We start from the raw sequence: 23,795 nt of genomic DNA, 5'->3' as shown, positions 1-23,795 counted from the left end.
AGGTGACATGAAACAGCCCAGTGCAGTGAATTCTTATAATTCTGCATAGAAGTTGGACTTTCTCATACAAAAAGCAGGGCTCATTCACCCGACACAGTTTCCAGTTCTGTACCTCAATGTGGTTGATCCAGATACTTGCCTTATATAAATTCCTCCTGGTAACCACCTCCCTATGGGACATCTACATATAGCCTACCTGACTGACCCCCCGACCCTCGTACCTCACATCAACTACACAGACATGCCACAGTGACTATCTCTCAGTCACTGTGTGACCTCCTCAATGCATGCCTGCTTGCTTTAAACCCACCAACTAAAACTCTGTTTGGATAATGCCCTGGACCCAATAAAGGCGTTGGCCCATGGGTCCCTTTCTCTCTCTCCCTGACCTCCATGTGTGGTGTTCAGGCATGCTGTGTACCCCTAGGACTTGTAAGTAATAAAATTTTTATTTCCATCTTGTGTCTCTCCTAATCATGGGAGGAATGCTATCTTAAAAGATTCTAAATTAAAATACCCAGGTGGCTGGTGGACACACAATGGGTTTTCACCATAGCTAAGGAACCCCAAGCTTAGGAAATCCCATTCTTTTATGAGAGACTACAAACAAATCTGCTCCAGAGGGAGACATCATCTTTACTATACTGGACAGCAAAACAAACCTACCCTCTGCTCTGGTGGGACACACTATCTCTACCTTCCAAGGATGTTCACAGGACAAACACCCTAGAAAAGATAGTTGGGAACAGAACCTGTCCATGCCACTTCATGAAAGGTGTGCAGAAATGTGAGGCATATGGAGAACTGTCTCCCAGCAACACAGTAAACAGCACAGCTCTGGAGCCTATCCTGTTAACCACTGCACTGTTATCGTGGGCTTCATTAGGTTTCAAAGAGTCTAAAGTGTTTTTAGCATCTTCTTGATCCTGCATCACTTGAACTAAAACAGGATACTTGGAACACAAAATGTTATTTAAAAAATCACTTAAGAAGGTTGATTCATCTGTTGAAAAAATCCAACAGTAAAGAATCTGGGGGTGAAAAACTAGTATCTATGAGAATGTCACCTTGGACACACAATTTTAGAGCTAGGAGGGATGTAAATGGACAACTCTAGTTCAATCCTTTTATTTCACAAATAAAAGACTGAGGTACAAAGAGATTGAATAATTTGATCAAGGTCACCTCTCTGGTTTATAAAAGTAGGAAGTTTTACAATCCAGATTTCCATCTACTATTGCATTCTACCATTAATTCATAATGGCTAAGAATACAGCATCTGATTTGAGAATGCCTAATTTTGAATCCAGGCTTTCCCACTTTTATCATCTCTGTAACCCTGGACAAATGCTCTCACCTTTCTAAAACTAGGTTTTCCTACCTATAAAATGGGGCCAATAATCACACCTACTTCATATGAGTTGTAAGAAATTACTGAAAGCACTTAGCACTGTCCTGGCATAGAGAAAGTACTAACCCAGCTTACCTATTGTTATTGTATTATTATGTTGTGTTTTTTGATAAAGAATGGAACAAACATTCCCTCTTATACTGACAGCATAATTAAGGTGTACTACAATAGACAGTGTAATTCCACTGTGATGAGGGATGCATATATACAAGTGATGCCTGGATACTGCCTCACAACCCAAAGAGTAGTGAGAACAAATATATGACAACCATTGCCTGGAGGTAGAAAGATACTTGATAGCTTACTGGCTTGCCCTTTAATTTCCTTATTAATTTTGCAGATACTCAGCAATAATACACTGTCCCAGAGGTCATATTAAGTCTTCATCCTTCCTTTACGTTTATAAGAAATCAGCAGATTAGGAAAAGGCAACACAATTTAGGGTTTTATCTAAAATATTAACCTTCAAAATACTGCTAAAGTCATTAATAACTCATCTCTATATTCAATACCAACTATTTCTTCATCTATGGATCCTCTATAACCATCATTATAACTGACATTCACAATAGTCATGAAGAAAAAGTTAAATTCAGAATATAACAGCTAAAAATAAATTCCATAAATTTTAGTCAAATTTTTAATTCTAACCCTAAAAGGAGTTAAATTCTATGTTATCCAGAATTTTAAAGCAAGCTCCTTACAAAGCAGATATACTAGCACTTCACGATATGTTGCTTTATATTCACCGATTTTTTTTATTTTTATTCATATCATTTTTAGTACACTCACATTTACTGGAATGATATTGTGAAAGCTGTTTCCCTTCATGATCAGTCCAAGGAGAGGGTACGATGACATCTTTAGTGAAAAACTAGGAAAATTAAAGTCATACAATTAGGCATAAATTCCACCCAAAATGTGAGACGGTACCTGTGTTTTACCAAATAATTATTAAACATGTTATATACTAACTTTATAATTGTATGTAAAAATTTTAATACAAATGACCAAAGGAAAAATGGAAGAAATTTAAAGTATATATAAAGAGGTATCTTAAAACTTCAAATCAACCAGTTAAATTTGAAACTTGTAAACTAAACTAAGAGGATTAATCATAGACAAAGTATTTTAAATTTCTTTCCCAGGTTTTTTTGATGGGGTTACAAAAAAAAGGATGAAAAGGGAAGGAATATATTAAGACAGAGATATGCAAGTAGGCCAGTATGAATGGTGGCACTGAAGCTGGCTTGTTTGTTCTGGCTCTCAAGATCTGATTATTAAATTTTCAAGAATTCTGTGCACCAGTTGTTAAAACCAGTATTAAAAATAAAATTATGTAAACTTATAATTAAATATATTAAAAATAAAGAACAAATATTCAAAACTCACCACTTGCTAATTATTTTATACATTTATCAATGTCTATGCTCTTGAGGTTAATAATGTATTTTGTATCTGTATGATGGAATTCCTACATATAATGGTGTGCCACTATTCTTTCTTTCCGATTCAGTGATGTCACATCAGTAGCTTGAAATTGGCCATGGTTGGAGTACTTATACTATGGATAGCAGCAATTGCTATAAATCCTACTCCTTCCATGACCAGAGAGCAAGTTGTTAAACATTTACCAGCACACTACTGGCCAGTATATTCAAATGAGATAGAGCATTTGGATACTTTTCTTTCCTCTTTCATTTCTAACACAGTATTTTCCCTTCCGTAGATTTTGCAAGTAACCAAACACGTTTTCTTCATATTTTGCTATACACATGACAAAGAGCTAATTTTCTTAACTAAATTACCCATGAATCTATGAGGAAAATATATTTTTTTTTTTTAAAAAAAAAGGTGGACTGGGGCAGATATAGACAATTACCAGAAAAAAAATTAAAGGACCTACAAACTTACAAAGTGATGGATAAGTTCACTCAAAAGTAAAGAAATACAAACACAAAAAAATGTCATTTTTAAAGTAATAAGAGTAGAATAAATTAAGAATTCTGATAATAATCAATATTGGAGATATGGAAAATCAAGCAGTGTCACACTGTAACCAGGAGTATAAATTGGTATAACCTTTTATGAGGGCAATATGGTAAAATCTACCAAAACTGAAAATTCACAAAGCCTCTGACTTACTAAGTCCATTTCAAGAATATAAAGATATATATACCAATCACTGCAGCATTATTTGTGACAGAAAAATAATAAACACAATTTAAACATCTGTCAACAGGGGCTAGGTTACTATGCTGTTGCTAAGAGAATGTAAAAATCTATATGCTGGTTATCAAAAATTTCTAAGAAAAATCATGAAGCAAAAAAAGGAGGATGCAGTATGAGAACGATAATAGTATGCGAATGATAATCCTATTTGTCGAAAATATTTTAAGGACATATGCTATTAAAGACGTAAAATTAATCTGAAAGTATACATAAGAAATGTTATAGTCATTACCTTCATGAAATGGGATGGGGAAACAGAAGGCTTTTTATTTTATATTTTTTCTTTTTGTTTTTACTATATGTATATGTTTCTTCATTTTCAAAAATATATATTGAAAAGAAACAAATTTTCTTAAGTTTGCCTGCTGGGTTTCTCTTTAAAATTAAGGATTCTTAAAGAAAGCATTTTTTCAAAATGTTGGAAATTTTGAGTCTGAGAATATTCAGGTGGGGAAGAACCAAGTGATTGAGTCAGAATGAAAACTGTGCAGTTACTAGATAGATGAAGAAGTAGGTAATGTTTGGCAGGAGTAAACATAGTCTTTTGTGGTACTGAAGAGCTAAGTATGGCTAAGGAACAGAGGAGGGCTGAGGGGGCTAGAGGGGCGGAAAAGTAAAAATCAGAAATGCTGCCATCACGTAAAGACTTTCTGAGGAAAGAACGAGGTAAATAACCCTTACTTAGATGATGGGCCAGGTGCAGTGGCTCACACCTGTAATCCCAGCACTTTGGGAGGCCAAGGCAGGCAGATCATCTGAGGTTGGGAGTTCGAGACCAGCCTGACCAAGATGGAGAAATCCCGTCTCTACTAAAAATACAAAATTAGCTGGGTGTGGTGGCGCATGCCTGTAATCCCAGCTACTCGGGAGACTGAGGCAGGAGAATCACTTGAACCCAGGAGGCGGAGACTGCAGTGGGCCAAGATCACGCCATTGCACTCCAGCCTGGGCAACAAGAGCGAAACTCCATCTCAAAAAACAAAACAAAAAAATAATAATAATAATAATAACCCTTATTTAGATGCTAAGAAAGGCAGTTCAACAGACAGAAAAAAGCAAAAAACTTAATTCTTTTTATTTTTAAAAAGCCTACATTATGATATACCTTTCCTGTTTAACAGTAAGAGATTCTATTTCATTATTATCTTAAAAATCCAAAGTATTAACAAAAAAAGACAAAGCCATTCCCAATGCCAATCTAGACTCTGAAGGCCTGAGAATATTCGACTTCCTCTATGTAAACTCCAACTTGAAACAAAGTTTGTGCTAATCAGTATTTTGAAGGCACAAGGAAGACAAATTGTGCTAGGTCCTGAGAATGAAAGGATGAAGTACGGTATTGGCCAAAAAAGATTGCGTCTAGGGGACAGAAACACTAAACTGATCATTACAACAGTATACAAGTACTATGCAAGGTACTGGGATAGCTGGAAATCATTGGTCTTAGGACAGTACAGAAGGGTGCTTTATATAGATGGGACTTCGAAGGGCTTGGAGGGGAGATGGGACAGTGAAGGATTTGAAGAAAGTCTTCCTAAAAGAAGTGATGTACATGCAGAATTGATCCTTAACTGGTTTAATGATCAGTAACAGTTTAAGTTACCTCTTCAATGGCTTTTTGTCTTTTGTCTTCCACATCTTTATCTATTCTATACAAAGATAAAGAAGAAAAATAACCATGCTATTACTTAAGCTTATTGAACATTTAAAAAAATAACCTTTCAAATAAATAATCTCCCTTCATTGAAAACTGGCAAATGTTAAGCTCACTTTATAATAAATACTAGTGGTATCTTGTAACATTTAATAAATGGCAGTATTCTGAAATTCAGCAGTTAGCTATTAGGTTTACCTCCCTCTTTTCCATTCAAAGTTTGAATGGAATGACACTTTATTTCAAAAGACTTACATTGATATTAAATTGCTTTTAACAAATAAATTTGATAAACTTTGTCCCTTAATACAAATTAAGAAGTATTTAATTCAACGAACATCTAAAAATTGTCCAAAGTTTTCCTCTTCAATTATAACAAGTTTATCATGGCAATAATTTTAGAATCAACTTTTACTGTAAAATAGATGAGGATAGTTATCACAGTTCTAAACAGTCAAAAATATTAAATCTGAAATAAAACATTGACAATATAACATTTTTTCCAAATGAATTTTTTTTTCACTTTGATACAATCTGCAATTACTGCAACATAAACTTCTCAGCTACAAAATTTAATATAAAATTTTGGGTCACAAGCACAAAGCATATACTTGCCAAGGACTCAGAAGTTAGCTTGCTAGGACTACTTCTTTATCCCATTACAGGAAAGAATGCTTGCCTTCCATCAGTAAATTGGTAAGACATATTTTTTTTACAATTTAAAATTATTTTGTCTCAGAATTTTTTCTTTAACTTTTAAGTTCAGGGGTACAAATGCAGGTTTGTCACACAGGTAAACTTGTGTCATAGGGGTTTGTTGTACAGATTATTTAATCATCCAGGTATTAAGCCTAGAATCCATCAGTTATTTTTCCTGATCTCCCTCCTCCCACCCTCCACCAGGCCCCAGTGTGTGCTGTTCCCCTCTATATGTCCACGTGCTCTCATCATTTAGCTCCCACTTATAAGTGAGAACATGAGCGGTTTGGTTTTCTGTTCCTGTATTGGTTTGCTAAGAATAATGGCCTCCAGCTGCATCCACGTCCATGCAAAGGACGCGATCTCATGCTTTTTGTGGCTGCACAGCATTCCATGGTGTGAATTTTTTTTCACATATAGAGTTGCTCATGGCTTAATAAAGCTTATATGAGAATGTATACATTTCAGAAATTAAGTAGATTTTTCAAGTGGGAGAAGTATGAGAAAATAAATGTCAATCCACATATCCCAGCTTGAACAGTAGCCATTTTGAGGATAACAAAATAGCCTTCATCTTATCAATGGTTCTCTTCATCTTATCATGGTCAAAATGGCAGCACATAACAAGCTTAGCAAATAGCAAGTAAGCTCTGAACTAGGATTACTGCATTCAGAAACCTTTTGCTACTTCATCAGAGGGACTTTAAGAACATGAAATACTCAGGTGATTGCTGGAAACAGTAAAAATCACTGTGGCCAAATACTCTGGAGTCAGATCAAAGAAGATTCTAAGAAGTCATACAGGGGAGAGCATCCTGACCAGCATACCACTGAACACCAGTATGATGCATATGGGTATAGGTGTGGCCTGAATGTTGAGCCTTTGCACGGTGGCAAAGGAGAGGGGATCTCAGGACTGGTCACCTACATGGCCAAGACTCACCTGCTTACACTGGTATGCTTTACAGTTATAATTTTCTGTGTGGATGGTGGCATGAAAAGGATGGGAAGAATTGAAGTAGAGGGCTAATATGTAAGAAGAGATACTGAAAGATACTGCTTCTTTCTAAGGATGGAACGAGATGCTCTGTGAAGAATATATTGACTATCCTTGGTAGAAGCCATAACCATTCGTTGAATTATATCATTAAATTATAATATTTTCCCACTCTTTTCCATTCTTCTATATGATAAATCTATGTACTAAGAGACACCAAGATTATCTTTATAAACCTTTGCAGACAATATATCATTTAGTAGTAAGTACAGAAGCACTGTGTTACAACTTTGGTCTAATTATAGACTCTTGACTCTTAATATCTTGTACTTCTTCAATGTTTCTTACAGTCCCTCACAGTACTCAATAAATATCTCTTGACTGATCAATATAATAACTGTCCATCATTCAATATATTGAAGAAATGAGACAAAATAATTAAGCATAATTAAGTTCGTGTGAAACAAAAAATTAGTCACTAACTGTGACTCATTTGCTTTTAGATATTCATCTCACCTTCTTTCAAAGGTATTATTTATTTACTTATTTATTTATTTATTTTATTGTTTTGAGATGGAGTCTTGCTCTGTCCCCCAGGCTAGAGTGCAATGGCACGATCTCAGCTCACTGCAACCTTTGCCTCTCGGGTTCAAGCGATTCTCCTGCCTCAGCCTCCCGAGTAGCTGGGATTACAGGTGTGCACCACCATGCCCAGCTAATGTTTTTGTATATTTAGTAGAGATGGGGTTTCACTATGTTGGCCAGGCTGGTCTTGAACTCATGACCTCAAGTGATCTGCCCGCCTCAGCCTCCTAAAGTGCTGGGATTACAGGTGTGAGCCACCACACCCAGCCTCAAAGGTATTATTTAAATTTAAGTTAAAATCCTTTCATGTTTTATCCTCATTCTATTCCCTTCCTATTAACACTCTGTCTGGATGGACATTAATTTTATGAGTGAATGGTCATCATGTTACCAAGTAAAGAGAAGATAGAGGAGAAAAGCCAGTAAGTATTTACCAGAATATCTCAATATTTGTGCAACACTGTGTGACTGAATTCTTAAGTCAAAGGGAAAAGGATTATCCTTTGTTTTGGACTAACAACATGTCTACTAAGGACAGCAAATTAAAATCTGGTCATACCATGTATTTGATTTTTTCCAAATATTAAAAAATCAGACTATAAAACATACAAACAAGAGTCCCTAAGACTACAAAAGAATAATATGACCTTACACTTTGTAATAAAAAACAAAATCTGCAGTACATTAGTGCCTTGAAACCTAAACAACACATCAACAAATAAGACTGCACTGGGTGATATGTAGAATTCTAGAAAATGTAATTCTGATTCCAAGTGAATTATTACAGTTGGACGATGTCTAAAAAACCGCTCTGTTGCTAATGGATACCCTTCCACTCAATGCGTATGTAACTCTTTAAGGGGGTTTTAGGTTTCCCCAAACATAGATAACAATGAAACAGCATTTTGCTTTACCCCAAACGATCAAAAAGACAAACTGAAACAAGTTAATGGCAGAAGCCACAACCATGTAGAAAAGTGCAAATTTCAAAATGTTCTTCTCTTAACTGAGTGCTCGGGGTACAGAGCTGTCACCTCAGTGGCAGAGGGAAAAGGTTACCCGTAAAAGAAAAAGGTATCTACCCAGGTCTGGAACTGTTGGCAAGAAAATCTTTCTGAATGTAGTTCTTTGAACTCATTCATTTAGATAGGAAAAATCTGCATCAAAATTTTTTCTCCCTGATACCTTTACATAAAAATATACTCAACATTTAGAATTTCCTACTTCTCTTCACTTGAGAGTGTTATTAGACTTAGGTGCAAGAAAGGAAAACTTACCGAGAATGACTTAAGTATAAAGCTTGACGATGAATATCTTCTGGGTCTATTTCTACAGGATTTATTACAGCTAGTTGATCAATAGACCATCTAAATTTCCCTGGAGTCTTAACAAAAGAAAGTGAGCTTATAAGTAAAGGCAAACTAAAATAGTTCATCAAAATGCTAACCTATGTGAGAAATAATATGAATGGTTATAATATGAAAATATTTTAAAGCTTATATTTTAAAATTTGACTTTACCATGAAATTAAATGGCAAAGGGTAATCATATCACATTCGATCAACTGACTTAATTGTATCTCTCTCTCTTTTTAAGACAGAGTCTCGTTCTGTCACCGAGGCTGGAGTGCAATCTCAGCTCACTGCAACCTCCACCTCCTGGGTTCAAGTGATTCTCCTGCCTCAGCCTCCTGAGTAGGTGGGATTACAGGCACCCGCCACTACATCCAGCTAATTTTTGTATTTTTTTAGTAGAGACGGGGTTTCACCATGTTGGCCAGGCTAGTCTCAAACTCCTGACTTCAAGTCATCAGCCCACCTTGGCAGTGCTGGTATTACAGGCATGAGCCACAGCGCCCAGCCTGTATCTCTTTTAAAATATCAGAATCTTTCACCTGGGTTGGAATTACGTAATACGAGAAAAATCACAACAGAGTAATAAAGACATAAAACTTTCACAATTAACACTCATCAGTGTGATAAACTAAGCCCATGTAAAAGTAAAAATCTCTCACAGTTATCAAACGTCTTTACTTTCACGAAGAAGGAACTGAAATTAAAGTCCTTAGTCACTTTGGAGATGGCTGCAAAAGCTCATAACATAGTTGATCCTTAAAATAATTATGAATGGCAACCGGTGCTGCCTTTCTGTACTCAACCATGCAACTGAATTAAAGGTTTATCCAAATCCTAATCTGTAATTAGAAATATATTCTAGGCAAATTCAGTCCTAAAAACGCAAGATGCCATACATTCCAACTTTGAGGATTAAGCTGCCATCAATCTATTATTTATTTTTAGTAAGACCAAGAGATAAATTTTAATGATTCAATTAAAAATCATAAGGTCAGATTGATGAAATGACTCAATATAAACTGCTCGACCTTCCACTAGTACATACCTGCTCATTGTAAAACCTGTATGAAAGTGTAGCAGAAACAGCCACCCTATTTGCAGTTTTTCTAAGTAACTTGATAGGTTGAAAGATCCAAGGTCAAAAGAACTTACCCAATGTAGCAAATAACAGTAAAATAAGATAAAGTGGCCCGGGCACGGTGGCTCATGCCTGTAATCCCAGCACTTTGGGAGGCTGAGGTGGGTGCATCACATGAGGTCAGGAGTTCGAGATCAGCCTGGCCAACATAGTGAAATCCCATAAAAAAAAAAAAAAAAAAAAAAAAAGATAAAGTGGTGAAGCCTTTTCTAATATACTGAAGAACACTTTTCCTTCATATTATTATTGTGCTAAGCACTAATCATATCACCTATTACACCGTCTTGATATTACTCATCTAGTTCTGTTTAACACATAAAATAGGGGTTAGTTTCTTTTTATAATAGATTGCAAGCTAAGAATTATTTTGACAGTTTTAAATGGTTGGGAACACAAACAAAAAAATATCTTGTGACATGTGAAAATTATATGAAATTCAAATGTGTCCATAAATAAAGCTGTATTGGAACAGAGTAACATTTATCTCTTTACACATTGCCTATGGCTGCTTTTGTGATACAAGACAGAAGTGAGTAGTTGCAACAGAGATCAAATGACCTGTGAAGCTTAAATATTTACTGTCTGGCCCCTAACAGAAAGTTTGTGACCCCTACATTGGAGTATAACCTCCTTAAGGATTTGTGCCGAATGATCCTAACTTGTTCACAGCTGCTTAGCACTGTATCTGACACATAGCAACATTCAAATAATGTTTGCCAAATAAGTGAGAACATAATATAAGATGATGCAGCTTCTTCTCTGATGTATTAGTAGCTATATCATCAACCACAGAATGTAGCTACACCCACAACTGCAGGAAGCTAACATATGTTGTTCTTGAACTTAAAAAAAAAAAAAAAAAAAAAACTTCTAGCTAACTTATTAACCTAACCACGAGATTATAATGAACACTACAATTTTAAAAAGTACATTGCAGCTATATATGCTCCATAATGTGTTTCCTCCTTACCTTGTAAAGACAGATGTTTACATTTAAAATTATTTGTAATTACTTACATTTAAAATTAGTTGTAAACACTAGTCAGGAATAACTTACTGGTAATTTTGTTGATTTAAAAACAGAAGGACTGGCGAGAGTTTGTTCATGGAGATTAGAATAATCACTAGGACTTTCAAAAGGATTTAAAACAGGGATCCTTCCTGGAGTTTCTGGTGTTATTTGCATCTTTGATTCCTTGACATCTCCCATAGCACAGAGAGAAAACTAAAAAGAAATCAAGAGTATGCATGTTAAAATTACAAAGTCCCATAGATATTAATTTTAACTATTAAAATGTACTCGACAAATGTGTCACAAAAACAACTCAAAACCTAACACTCTTGGGGCTATGATACAGCTTACAAAAAAAGTATCACATATAAATGTTCTCAACTGATCCTCGAAATAACCTTGAAAGCTATAGCAGTAAGTTATTAGTGATATTATTTTGCGAAAGTATTAACAAGCTCAGAGAAGTGAAGTGGCTTATACTAGCAGCAATCAAATATGAATGAATTCAGATCTGCCTCTGAGGAAACTGAAGATTACAACAGGCCCAGATCTCTTCTCAACTAAAGGACTTATAGCTACAATTTTTTTAAAATTCATCATCTCATGTCTCAACACTATGAACATTCTTCGAATACCCTATCCAACTACAGTTGCTATTAAACAATTCTTTGTAGCAAGCAGGTAAGAGATGAGGAAGCTTGTGCCTTTCTTGCACATGAGTCCTAGCCAGAGAAGTATGACTGACAGGGGCTAGGAAATTAACTGCCTTGGGTCCCCTTTCCTCCAAAAATCCTCCTTTCGCCAAGACCTCCCCTCCACCCGTCCCGGGATACAAAGCAAGACTGCATTACTTCCAATCAAAGGAGGCTACAGAGGCTACAAATTGGCGGGGTGGGGTGGAGAAGAGTCTACTTCTGGAAGGTTGAGATGCAGCCGGCTTCCCTGGATGGAGCGCGAAGAAGGCGTCGCCCCCAACCCTACGTGGCCACTCTTTCTGGTGCCCCTCTCTTCCACACCTACTCCCTGACTGCTCCCATTCACCAGGGGCGAGCGGGCAGGCAAGTCAGGAGCTGGGAAAAGAAACTTCTCCATTCAGACAGGAGGAAAGGCCAGGGACCACAAAGAGCGTACCTACCGGTGCGTACAAAACGAAGCCCCCAATACCGACTCCAGGGAGCTCCCGGGGGCCAGGCCAGCTCCCCGACAGGCACAGACTCTTTAACTCCCCGCTTCCGCGCTGTGTTGGGCCAACCAGGGCACGGGGCTTGTGAGCGACTGGCCAATCGTGTCGTCCCGCCATCCGCGAACCAGCCAATCGCACGGAGGCCGCGTAGGAAATTCGAATAGCAACTCCTGGCTCCAAGTTCCCCGCAGAGGAACGAGGCTCCAAATTCAAATCAACGCAGCCTCACGCCGGCGGCGAGCGCGAGGGGCGGAGCCTGCTCGGCGTGAGCCGAGACGCGCTGTGTGATTGCCCCGGAGAGAGGAAGGCGCTCCAGTTCCGGGTCAGGCCCTTCTCCCGCCTCCCTCGGCCTTAGCCATGGCGAGTAGCAGCGGTGCTGGGGCGGCGGCGGCGGCCGCGGCGGCGAATCTGAATGCGGTGCGGGAGACCATGGACGGTGAGTGTCCGTTGCACTCCCTTTACCTTGCCTGCCTTCCCAGAGCCAAGGCCCCCAGGCGGGGCTGAGCCTGTGGAGGACTTCAGGTCCTCTTCGTGCCCCAAACGCCATCTTCCAAGATCTTTGATAGGGACCTAACGGGGCCGCAGGGCTGATGGCCCTATCCCTTGAGAGTTGTTTCCGCCGCTGCGTAGTTTGTCGCGCGCGCTAGGCGTTGCGGCCTCCTAGTCAGCCGGTGGCGCACCTCGTCCCTCTCGCGCGAATGCCGCGCCGCCTCTATCCCGCGTCCCAGATCCGCCCTACCCGCCCGATCTCCTGCGGTGACGGCGCCACGCCCACCCCACACAGTACACCCATTCCCTCCTGCGCGCCGCGTCCCACGCGATTCCCGCGCGGGGCGCTTCGGGGGTCTCCAAGGTTGGGATCCCGGCGGGGACAGGGGCCAGGTGTTTGGTCACCGCTATGCCTCCTGTTCTTCGCACTTAAGTAGGCGCCTTTAATATCCTGCGAATGAACAAGTTCCCCTTTCGTCAGAATTATCCTCGTTTCCTCTTGAAGCGGGTGACGCCAGTGCCCAAGTGCTATGGTGTCACCTGTTTTCGGCCCCGGAGGCACGTGTGTGTGAAGCCTACACAAGCGTTGCAGAACACGAAATTAGTGTCTTGCGGTTGTCCTCTGTCCACCCTCTAATGTCGGTTCTGCCACTTTATGCCCCTGTGGTGAGCTTGGACTAGATACTTAAACATCATTGAGCCTGTTTAGTTTTTTTTTTTTTTTCTATAAAATAAAACCCTACCTCCAAGAGTTGTGAATATTTAAATAAGACAACCATGTAAAAACACATCAAAGATGATCAATTATTTTTATTTCAGATGGCCTCTCTCGTAGTCTTCTTTCTCTCCTTTTTACTCACATCCACCTGTATTATGAGTGTTTGATCGATGTTGTCATTTGCAGTGGGCCTAAACGTTTTCCAGGGTCTACTCACGTCAGCTTCCCTCTCTGTTAAAAGATAACCCTATGAAATTCTCACTGCTGTATCTCTCTCTCCTTCACCGTAGGCTCTTTTTTTCTTTTTTCAGACAGAGTCTTGCTGTGATTGCTCAGGCTGGAGTGCAATGGCGCAACCTCGGTGCACTGCAACCCTCTGCCTCTCGGTTCAGGCGATTCTCCTGCCTCAGCCTCCGGAGTAGCTGGGATTACAGGTGCCTGCCACCACACCCTGCTAATTTTTTGTATTTTTAGTAGAGACGGGGTTTCCCCATGTTGGCCAGGTTGGTCTCGAACTCCTGACTTCAGGTGATCCACCCGCCTCGGCCTCCCAGAATGCTAGGATTACAGGCGTGAGCCACCATGCCCGGCCTCATTTTCTTATATAGCACCTGCAGAGGGGCTGCTGGCTTTTTCTGCACTGGTTCTGGTTTTCTTTTCAAAGAATTACACTTTTAGAGCCTTTGCATCTAATTTTTCACTTGTTCAGTATCTACCTCGCTGTTTTTCTGAGAATGTTACTCTTAATGTTCAGCCTATTTTTCTATCCTTTTTGCTGTATCAACACTTAATAGTTTTATTTCGTAAGTGGATTTATGTATGAATATATATGTGTGTGTGTGTGTGTGTATATATAAATTTACTATCTTGTATATTTCCTTGGAAAAAGAAAGAGTATAAGACCTCACTTCTAGCCTATTTTCTTATGTTAGCTGTACTTAGGTTCCTTATGTATATGGCCGCAGGATCCCATTTGAATAGAAAACTCACATTTTCTCTGGTGGAACCACTGATGTACAATTGAGAACTGATGGTTTGTGTTGGCTGCATCATCAAGATCTCTTCTGAGAAAACTTGGTGTGAAATGAAGATTATATGAGAGAGTAAGAACACGAAAAAGTGAAGTAAAACAAAAAATGAAGGAGAGGGGATGTGGTGTTACACAGTATTTAAATCATCCTGTGAGATCAAAAGTGAAATTTTCAAAACTTTTTGAATACCATTTCTCCCCTCAATGGCGGCATTTGTGAACCCCCCTTTAAGTCATATGAATTGCAGAACTCTTGGCTACATTTGCATTTTGATCATGAAATGAAAGCCTTTTGTTAAAGACATGGGAGGAAGCAGGCTGACTTTCTATTAATAAATTATCTGTGCACCTCACTTTGAAAAGAACTGTCTCTGCCTATTTAGAATAAGGTCTGCATGAGATCTCTGCTTTCATCCTTATATCCCTAAAATTCTACACGCTTAAAATAGTCATGCCTTTTCAACAACACCCCCCCAACCCACTGTGTATGATTGCCTCCTTTGCTTTTCAACTTTTTGATATGTTAGGTACTCTCTATTGATTGCTTTTTATACTTTAATTTTTATTTTCCTCTAAAATCATCCTGTGCATCTGAATTTTAATTTTGATAATTATTCCTTATGAGAGGCTTTATCATAGCACTATTTTTTTTTTTTTTTTTGAGACCGAGTCTGGCTGGAGTGCAGCGGCGCGATCTTGGCTCACTGCCACCTCCTCCCCCCAGGTTCAAGCTGGGGATGGGAACCAATTCGCCTGCCTCGGCCTCTGGAGTAACTGGGATTATAGGCACCCACCACCATGCTCAGCTAATTTTTGTATTTTTAGTAGAGACAGGATTTCACCATGTTGGCCAGGCTGGTCTCAAACTCCTGACCTCAGGTGATCCACCCGCCTCAGCCTCCCAAAGTGCTGGGATTATAGGCGTGAGCCACTGTGCCCGGCCTGTAGCACCACTTCATATATCTATATCTATATATAGATATAGATATATATAGATATAGATATAGATATAGATATATATAGATATAGATATATCTATATATATATATATATGTAGTAGTAAGCGTGGGTACCTGTAATCCCAGCTACTCGGGAGGCTGAGGCAGGAGAATCGCTTGAACCTGGGAGGCGAAGGTTGTCGTGAGCCGAGATTGCGCCACTGCACTGCAGACTGGGTGACAGAGGTAGACTCCATCTCAAAAAAAAAAAAAAGGAACACATAGAGAAAGGAGTTAAGAGAATCTATGGTATATAGATTCCATTTGACTAGCACTGCAAGGCAGTGCCAGCGAAACAGTCCATGCTACCACCATCAATCCAGTTGCACATTTGAGAAAGAAATCTAGAAGTCAGTCTTGCTTTCTCACCTCCTCTGCCTCCTGTTCTTCACTAAGCCCTTTCAATTCTTGACTCATTTCAGGTTGGCTAAATATCTCCTGCTCATACTACTCACCAGTCTTTTATCAAAATTGTGATATAACTGGACTTTTTAAAGATTCATTTGATACTCAGCCAAAAAGTCCTTAAAATGCAAATTTGAATTTTTTATGTTCCTATTTTATATCATCCAGTAGCTTTCCACAGTTCTAAGATCTTCATTAGGACTTACCTCTTATTTTATACCCACTCACCCCGTTAATTACATTGCCTTCACAATAGCAGTTCAGGTCTGTGAATTTACCAAGTTCCCTCTAGTGTAGGAACCATCACACAAGCTGTTTTCTTTGCTCTCACCCATCACCCTTCCTCCTGCCTCTGTATTAGTCTGGTTGATTTCTACTCACTTTTGATGTCTACGTGTAATTGTCACTTCTTCAGACAAGTCTTTGCTAAACACTGTGTCCTTCCAAACTTGGTAAGATGCACTTGTAATTTGTTTCAGAAGTATTCCACTCTTTCTTTATTTTACTTATATCTGGAATCAGTTATTACTTTAATATCTCTCTCTCCTCCTGGACTAATATCTGTGAGGATTGGGACCATATATACCTTGTTCATAACTGTATTTGCAGCAGTAGCATAAGAGGCACAAAATACATATAGTTACAGGTTGATTGTCCCTCATCCGAAAACCTTGGGACCATGTTTTGGATTTCAGATTTTTTTTTTTTTTTAATATTTTCACATACATAATGAGATACCTTGGGGATGGGACCCAAGTCCAAACACAGAATTCATGTATGTTTTATATATACCTTATACACATAGCCTGAAGGTAATTTTGTTTTTTTTCCCTCAGGGATGCTGAATGAACTGTATTGTGCACCTGCATTTTGACTTTGATCCATTATATGAGGTGTGGAATTTTCCACTATGGTGTTATGTCAGTACTTAATAAGTTTTGGATTTTGGAGCATTTCACATTTCAGATTTTGGGATTAGGAGCGTTCAACCTATACTGATCATATGGTAGGCACTAAAGAAATAGTTTTTGATTACAGGCAATTTGTGAAAATAGGAAGTGAAAATAGGTATCCCTTTGAAAAGAAGGCTTAAAGAAGAAACTAGAAATGAGATGGACTAAGAAAACAGCATTGAGTTATATGAAGGGAGGATAAAAGGCAGAGGAGAAAAGCAAGAACAAAGGCATGAAGTCAGGAATAAGCATAGCCTTTATACGTGGGGGGGTCTACCGTGAAGAGAACAAACTGGAAACTGGAGAGAGAAGGGAGAGAATCAACTGAAAAACTGTTAGAAGCTTCATAGAATTCATCAAGGTGACTGGTGATTAAAAAATTTAATATGTAGTGTTCCAGTATACTGATGGTAACCACTTAGAATGTACAAGGGCTAAGTAGAATCCATTTATGAAGACAGTCAAAAATAAAGTGAAGATTCAATATGGTAGACTGAGCACTTGCTGAAACTCTAAGCATATAAAAAATAGGAAATAGTAACAAAATATAATTATCAGGATAGACCTGTTCAAAAGCAAGAAGGGAAGTCTCCGTTGATTAGGACGAGAGAGGTTTCCCCCCAAAAGAAAGGAGCAGATGGGAACCACAGCCGAGGATTGTCGGGAATAGAATCTGACAAAGCATGCTACCCTGCCTCACTGAAGTTGGGAGTCAGAAATGTGCCATTTGTCACAGCCAGAGATTGAGAAGCACCATCCATGTGATTTTTGGATCTGGACGAAAAATACTACAAGGCCTGATCTAGAGGCCCAAGGCTAGGGTACGGCTTCCTATCTTAGAATGGGCCACCAGTCCAGGACACTGAAAATAAATCTATGGAAGATGAGTTTTCAGCCAAGAATGACAAAGCACCTAAGGTAGATGAAAAACATGAGCAACTAGGCCGGGCGCGGTGGCTCACGCTTGTAATCCCAGCACTTTGGGAGGCCGAGGCGGGCAGATCACGAGGTCAGGAGATCGAGACCACGGTGAAGCCCCGTCTCTACTAAAAATACAAAAAATTAGCCGGGCGTAGTGAGTGGCGGGCGCCTGTAGTCCCAGCTACTCGGAGAGGCTGAGGCAGGAGAATGGCGTGAACCCGGGAGGCGGAGCTTGCAGTGAGCCGAGACTGCGCCACTGCACTCCAGCCTGGGCGACAGAGCAAGACTCCGTCTCAAAAAAAAAAAAAAAAAAAAAGAAAAGAAAAACATGAGCAACTAACATGGAAAATGAAAAAGAGGGCAGGGAAAGTGGTAGTAACAGGGAACTCTTTTTTTATTGAGCCCTACCATATGCCAAGCACCATTCCAAAGGACTGCAAGGCAGTGTCAGCAAAACAAATGGATACCATTCTAAGTGTATCCTTCAATTCTCACACTAATCCTTTAAAATAGGTACTCTTATTCTCACTTTCGAGAATGGTGAAATAAGGCACAGAGAGAGTAACTTGCCTACTAAATACTACAGCTAGAATTTGAACACAGGTAGTTTGGCTCTAGAGATCACACTCCTAACCACCGTCTTTTGCTGCTTGCTTATACTGGAAGAAATAGAGATAATAGAGCAATCTCAAATACAGTTTAAGAATATAGCCTTAAATAGATGAAGGCAGGAACAACAGCTGTGAAATTAGTCACTATAAATAAGCATTTAGTTATAAAACAAGTGATTATGGGGAGAAATTAGAAATCTTGAAAGCTATTGAAATAAAGTTGAAATAAATTCAGCAGATGATATGAATAACAGGCTGGATACAGCTGAAGAGCAAAGTATCAGTAAATTGGAATATCAAAACTGAAGAAATGAAAATGGGAAGAGCTGTCATCTTCCAGCCAAGATGGAGTAACAGAGATTAGATTTTTGCTTCTACTTGAAACAACCAAGAAAACTCAGGTAAAGCATACAGAACAATGGTTTTCAAGACACTGGACATCAAGCATCAGAGTACAGTGATCCCTTAGAGACAGGAAACAAGCAAAGTGAGTTCTTGGGTTGCCCCCAGCTCACTACCTTCAGAGAGTTCCAGGCCTCAGTATAGCAGGGAGAACCGAGGCGGAACCCAGTAGACACACTGAAGTGAGTAGGAGGAGTTTAGAAGACCTGGGAGACCAAGGCAGGTAGAGTTTGCATAACAGTACCTGAGAGGGGAGAACTGCACAGAAAGAATGCTGGAGATCTGTGGAAGTGTCCCCTGTAAGTATTCAGAGCATTGATTAGCAGATGTGTGAGAAAAGTACTCAGAAAGCTGGGAGGGAACCATCTAGAAGGATTAGAGTGAACCGTGCACCATGCTTACACAGGGCTGAGGATAGTGCCTGTAACTACCGGCCAGAATGGAAATTTTGTAATTCATGAGACATTGGATACAGTACTTAGAATTCTTACCTCAGTCGTAAGGGGAATAATTAGTCCTACGCTAAACAGGGCTCTGGTCCTGCCTAACAAATCTAAGAAGTAATACCCGAAAGGATCAAACCATTTCCAGATAACGGTATCTCATTATAAAGCTCAAGAATATAGAAATATAAAAGTAGCCGTTACCTAAGTAAAATTCTAAGTACATGGCATCCAATCAAAGATTACCAGGTATGCAAGGCAGAACAGTATGACCCATGATGTGAAAAATTCAGTCAATTGTAACGAACACCCCCTCGATGACACAGATGTTAGAATTAGCAGACAAGGGCATCAGAACTATACTCCATATCTCCAAAAAGTTTAGTAGAGGCATGGAAGACATTTTTTTTTTAAGACTCAAATTGAACTGCTTTTTTTGTCTGTTTGTTTTATCTTTTGAGACAGAGTTTCGCTCTTGTTGCCCAGGCTGGAGTGCAATGGCGCAATCTCAGCTCACCACAACCTTTACTTCCCGGGTTCAAGCAATTCTCCTGCCTCAGTCTCCCAAGTAGCTAGGATTACAGGCATGTGCCTCCTTGCCTGGCTAATTTTGTATTTTTAGTAGAGATGGGGTTTCTCCATGTTGGTCAGGCTGGTCTCAAACTCCCAACCTCAGGTGATCTGCCTACCTTGCTCTCCCAAAGTATTGGGATTGCAGGCGTGAGCCACTGCGCCGGGCTCAAATTGAACTTTTAGGGATGAAAGTGAATATCTGATATGGAAAAAATGGGAGGGATGTATCTCTTTTTTTTTTTTTTTTTTTTTGAGACGGAGTCTTGCTCTGTCGCCCAGGCTGGAGTGCAGTGGCGCGATCTCGGCTCACTGCAAGCTCCGCCTCCCGGGTTCACGCCATTCTCCTGCCTCAGCCTCTCCGAGTAGCTGGGGCTACAGGCGCCCGCCACCACGCCCGGCTAATTTTTTTGTATTTTTAATAGAGACGGGGTTTCACCGTGGTCTCGATCTCCTGACCTCGTGATCCGCCCGCCTCAGCCTCCCAAAGTGCTGGGATTACAAGCGTGAGCCACCGCGCCCGGCCTGGGATGTATCTCATGAGCATGATAAATACTATAAGAATTTTCAGAAAGACTTAGACTTAAATTAATGGGTGACTAAATATTGATAACGTGTCCATTCTTCCCAAAATAATATGTAGTTTTTATACAGTAAATCAGAATCCAGTTGCAATTTGTTTTTAGAATTGATGAAAAATTTTCAGTTCATCCAAAGAATAAAAGGGCTTATATAAATGAAAGATGACAACGGAATGTTTACCCTACTACATGCAATATAAAGTTAGAAATTAAATGGTTGCCCTTACAAAAGATAGACATGTAACAAATTTGTAAGTATATGGGAATTTACTATGAATAAAGGTGGCATCTCAACTGGGTGGGGAAAACTTAGGTCATTCAATAAATTTTACTGGGGCAACTGGCTGATTTCTGGGAGGAAAAGTTAGATCCTATTTTCCACCCAAACTCCAGGGAGATAAATACTTATGGGGGGTATTGGGAAATAAACTTTTAAAGTGCTGGAAAAGAATACTGGTGGATATAATCTTTTCATGGGGAATAACTTGCTAAGCATAATGCCAAGGGGAAATGATATAGGAAACAATAGATAATATGTTGACAGTTGACTTAAAATATTCTAAATACTCTCTGCGAAGCAATCACAAAACAAAATTCAGTGGAACCGGTGTACTTACAACCTGTAATGGAAGTGATTCTGAAAATCACTTTGGAAACCAAGTTTCTCTGTTTGTGCTTCTCATGTTAAAGACAAAGAGTTCTATCAACTACAATAAAATGCAGTACTATACAAATGAAGTTTAAAAAATATAAGGTTTCATTTTTATTATTAGATTCAACAGACACGATTACGCTGTCAAATTGTTATAAAAGTTTCTAAACACTTTTAAAGCCTTAAATATGTACATTACCTTTTTTTGACTATTGTATGTCAATTCAGCAAATTAAATATGTATATTACTGACTGAGCAGTTCTACTTCTAGAAATTTATCCTAATGAAATAAAATTTAGTATGTACAGATTCTTATCAATATTATTTTAATGAGAGAAACATGAGAGCAGCCTAACTTTTAAAGTAACAGAGTAGTTAAGTATAGTGTTTCCATAAAATGGAATAATATATGACTAAACTGCATTTAAAAGAATACTAAAAAATAAGCAAGTGTTCAGAATTATCCTAAGTATGGTGGATACATGTTAGATATTAAATGAGTGCTAGAATATATAGCAAGATGTAAAAGGCAGTTATGTGAAGGGCAGGTGTAAGTTTATATTTAAGTTTCTAAAACTAAGTGAAGGCAAGAAAGTATTACATGCAGATTTCCAAAACCTGGGATGCTGTGCTAATTCCTTGGTATTGTGCAGTGATATATAAATTAATGAAAGTACTATATGCATATTTTTAAATGCTGTAAACCTTTTTTTAAGTTTTTTTTTTTTGTATCTTTTTTCAGTTCTGCTTGAGATTTCAAGAATTTTGAATACTGGCTTAGATATGGAAACTCTGTCTATTTGTGTACGGCTTTGTGAACAAGGAATTAACCCAGAAGCTTTATCATCGGTTATTAAGGAGCTTCGCAAGGCTACTGAAGCACTAAAGGTTGGAGATTCCTATTAGTTCATTCTAAATAAAGATGCTTTTATTTAGAAAAATGATTAATGATGAAGTTATGGGAAACATCCGGGTTAAACAAGGTTAAACTAACATCCAACACCACCAGAAGACCAGGAGCTTAATAGTGTATGTTCATATCATAAAAATTACTACTACCAGGCCAGGTGCAGTGGCTCACACCTGTAAACCCAGCACTTTGGGAGGTTGAGGTGGGCGGATCACGAGGTCAGGAGATCGAAACCATCCTGGCTAACACAGTAAAGCCCCATTCTCTACTAAAAATACAAAAAAATTAGCCGGGCATGGTGGTGGGCACCTGTAGTCCCAGCTACTTGGGAGGCTAAGGCAGGAGAATGGCGTGAACCCGGGAGGCGGAGCTTGCAGTGAGCCGAGATGGCGACACTGCACTCCAGACTGGGTGACAGAGCGAGACTCTGTCTCAAAAAACAAAAAGAAAAATTACTACTACCATGGACCATGTTATGTTTTCCCAGAAGTCTCTGTTTTTAGAATTGTGCTATTTGGTGAGTAAAATTGTGCCTGCTCCAGAAGAGGCATGTTCAGGTCCTAACGCCTGGTCCCAATGAATATGACCTTATTTTGGAAATAATGCCTTTGCAGATATAATCAAATTAAGATGAGGTCATCCTGGATTAGGGTAGATCCTAACCCAATAATTGGTGGCCTTGTAAGACAAGAGAAATTTGGACACAAATAGCTAAGGAAAGTTAAGGATTTTCTGTGGCCACAAGAAGCTAGAAAGAGGCAAGGAAAGATATTCCCCTAGAGCTGTCAGAGAGTATGACCCAGCTAATGCTTTGGTTAAATATGTATAATATGTATGGATTTCTGGCCTTCAAACTGTAAATAAATTTTTGTTGTTTTAACCCACCTAATATGTGGTTACTTTATTATGGCAGTCCCAGAAATCTGATACAGATTTTCATACTGGGAAGTGGAGTGTTGCTGTAACAAATACTTAAAAGTGAGGATGTGGCTTTGGAATTGGGAATTGGATAGAGACTGGAAAGTTTTAAGGTGCTTGATAGAAAAATACTAGATTTCCTTGAAGAGGAACTGTTTGTAGAACTGTGAATGTTGAGGCAATTCTGGTGAGGGCTCAGAAAGAAGAGAAGAGAAATGTAGAGAAAGCTTCAGGGTTTTTTTGAGACTAACGTTAGGATCAGAATGTTGCTAGAAATATAAATGTTAAAAGCACTTTTAGTGAAGACCCAGATGGAAATGGGGAACATTTATTGGACACTAAAAGAAAGGTGATCTTTGTTAGAAAGTGACAGAATGGGCCGGGCACAGGCTTATGCCTGTAATCCCAACACTATGGGACGCCAAGGTGGGTGGATCACCTGATGTCAGGAGTTCAAAACCAGCCTGACCAACATAATGAAACTCCATCTCTACTAAAAATACAAAATTAGCCAGGCGTGGTGGCACATGCCTGTAATCCCAGCTACTTGGGTAGCTGAGGCAGGAGAATCGCTTGAACCCAGGAGGCAGAGGTTGCGATATTGTACTCCAGCCTGGGCAACAAGAGCAAAACTCCATCTCAAAAAAAAAAAAAAAAAAGAAAGTGACAAGTTGTGGCTGAATTATGTTCTACTGTCGGAAGGAGAATAGAATATGTAAGCAATGAACTTGGATATTTCATTGAGGAGATTTCCAAGCAAATTGTGGAAGGTGTAGCCTGATTTCTTTTTGCTGCTTAATAATGTGACACAAATGAGCAATTGAGTAAGGACCTGCTAAGAGAAAAGAAACTAGCATTTGAGAATTTAGAAAATTCTCAGCCTCTCTGAATAACATGTTCTGGAGACAGGGCTAAGAGTGTGGCTAG

General features: G+C 39.1%; 2 protein-coding genes across 7 annotated transcripts in view; one reads left to right on the top strand and one right to left on the bottom strand.

The window, feature by feature from the left end:
• BORA (BORA aurora kinase A activator) overlaps positions 1-12,551 on the bottom strand; it is a 29,680-nt gene extending 17,129 nt beyond the window's left edge. For 2 of the 3 annotated variants that reach the window (XM_058437975.1, XM_058437976.1), the window contains exons 1-5: positions 12,219-12,551; positions 11,129-11,296; positions 8,856-8,962; positions 5,247-5,292; positions 2,204-2,285 (exon numbers count right to left, since the gene is read on the bottom strand). In XM_058437975.1, coding sequence (XP_058293958.1) covers positions 2,204-2,285; positions 5,247-5,292; positions 8,856-8,962; positions 11,129-11,296; positions 12,219-12,383 — 568 coding nt within the window. In that variant the 5' untranslated portion in view covers positions 12,384-12,551. The remainder of the gene's footprint in view (positions 1-2,203; positions 2,286-5,246; positions 5,293-8,855; positions 8,963-11,128; positions 11,297-12,218) is intronic. The other variant, XM_058437977.1, reaches the window with a different exon arrangement.
• The window catches only part of MZT1 (mitotic spindle organizing protein 1), a 90,381-nt gene continuing 79,041 nt past the window's right edge, over positions 12,456-23,795 (top strand). For 3 of the 4 annotated variants that reach the window (XM_058437979.1, XM_058437978.1, XM_058437980.1), the window contains exons 1-2: positions 12,456-12,702; positions 21,783-21,928. In XM_058437979.1, coding sequence (XP_058293962.1) covers positions 12,624-12,702; positions 21,783-21,928 — 225 coding nt within the window. In that variant the 5' untranslated portion in view covers positions 12,456-12,623. The remainder of the gene's footprint in view (positions 12,703-21,782; positions 21,929-23,795) is intronic. The other variant, XM_032151014.2, reaches the window with a different exon arrangement.

Source organism: Hylobates moloch, unplaced genomic scaffold (assembly GCF_009828535.3).
Source record: "Hylobates moloch isolate HMO894 unplaced genomic scaffold, HMol_V3 SCAFFOLD_4, whole genome shotgun sequence".
In the NCBI taxonomy this organism is placed as follows: Eukaryota; Metazoa; Chordata; class Mammalia; order Primates; family Hylobatidae; genus Hylobates; species Hylobates moloch.
This window is presented reverse-complemented; position numbering and strand designations above follow the sequence as displayed.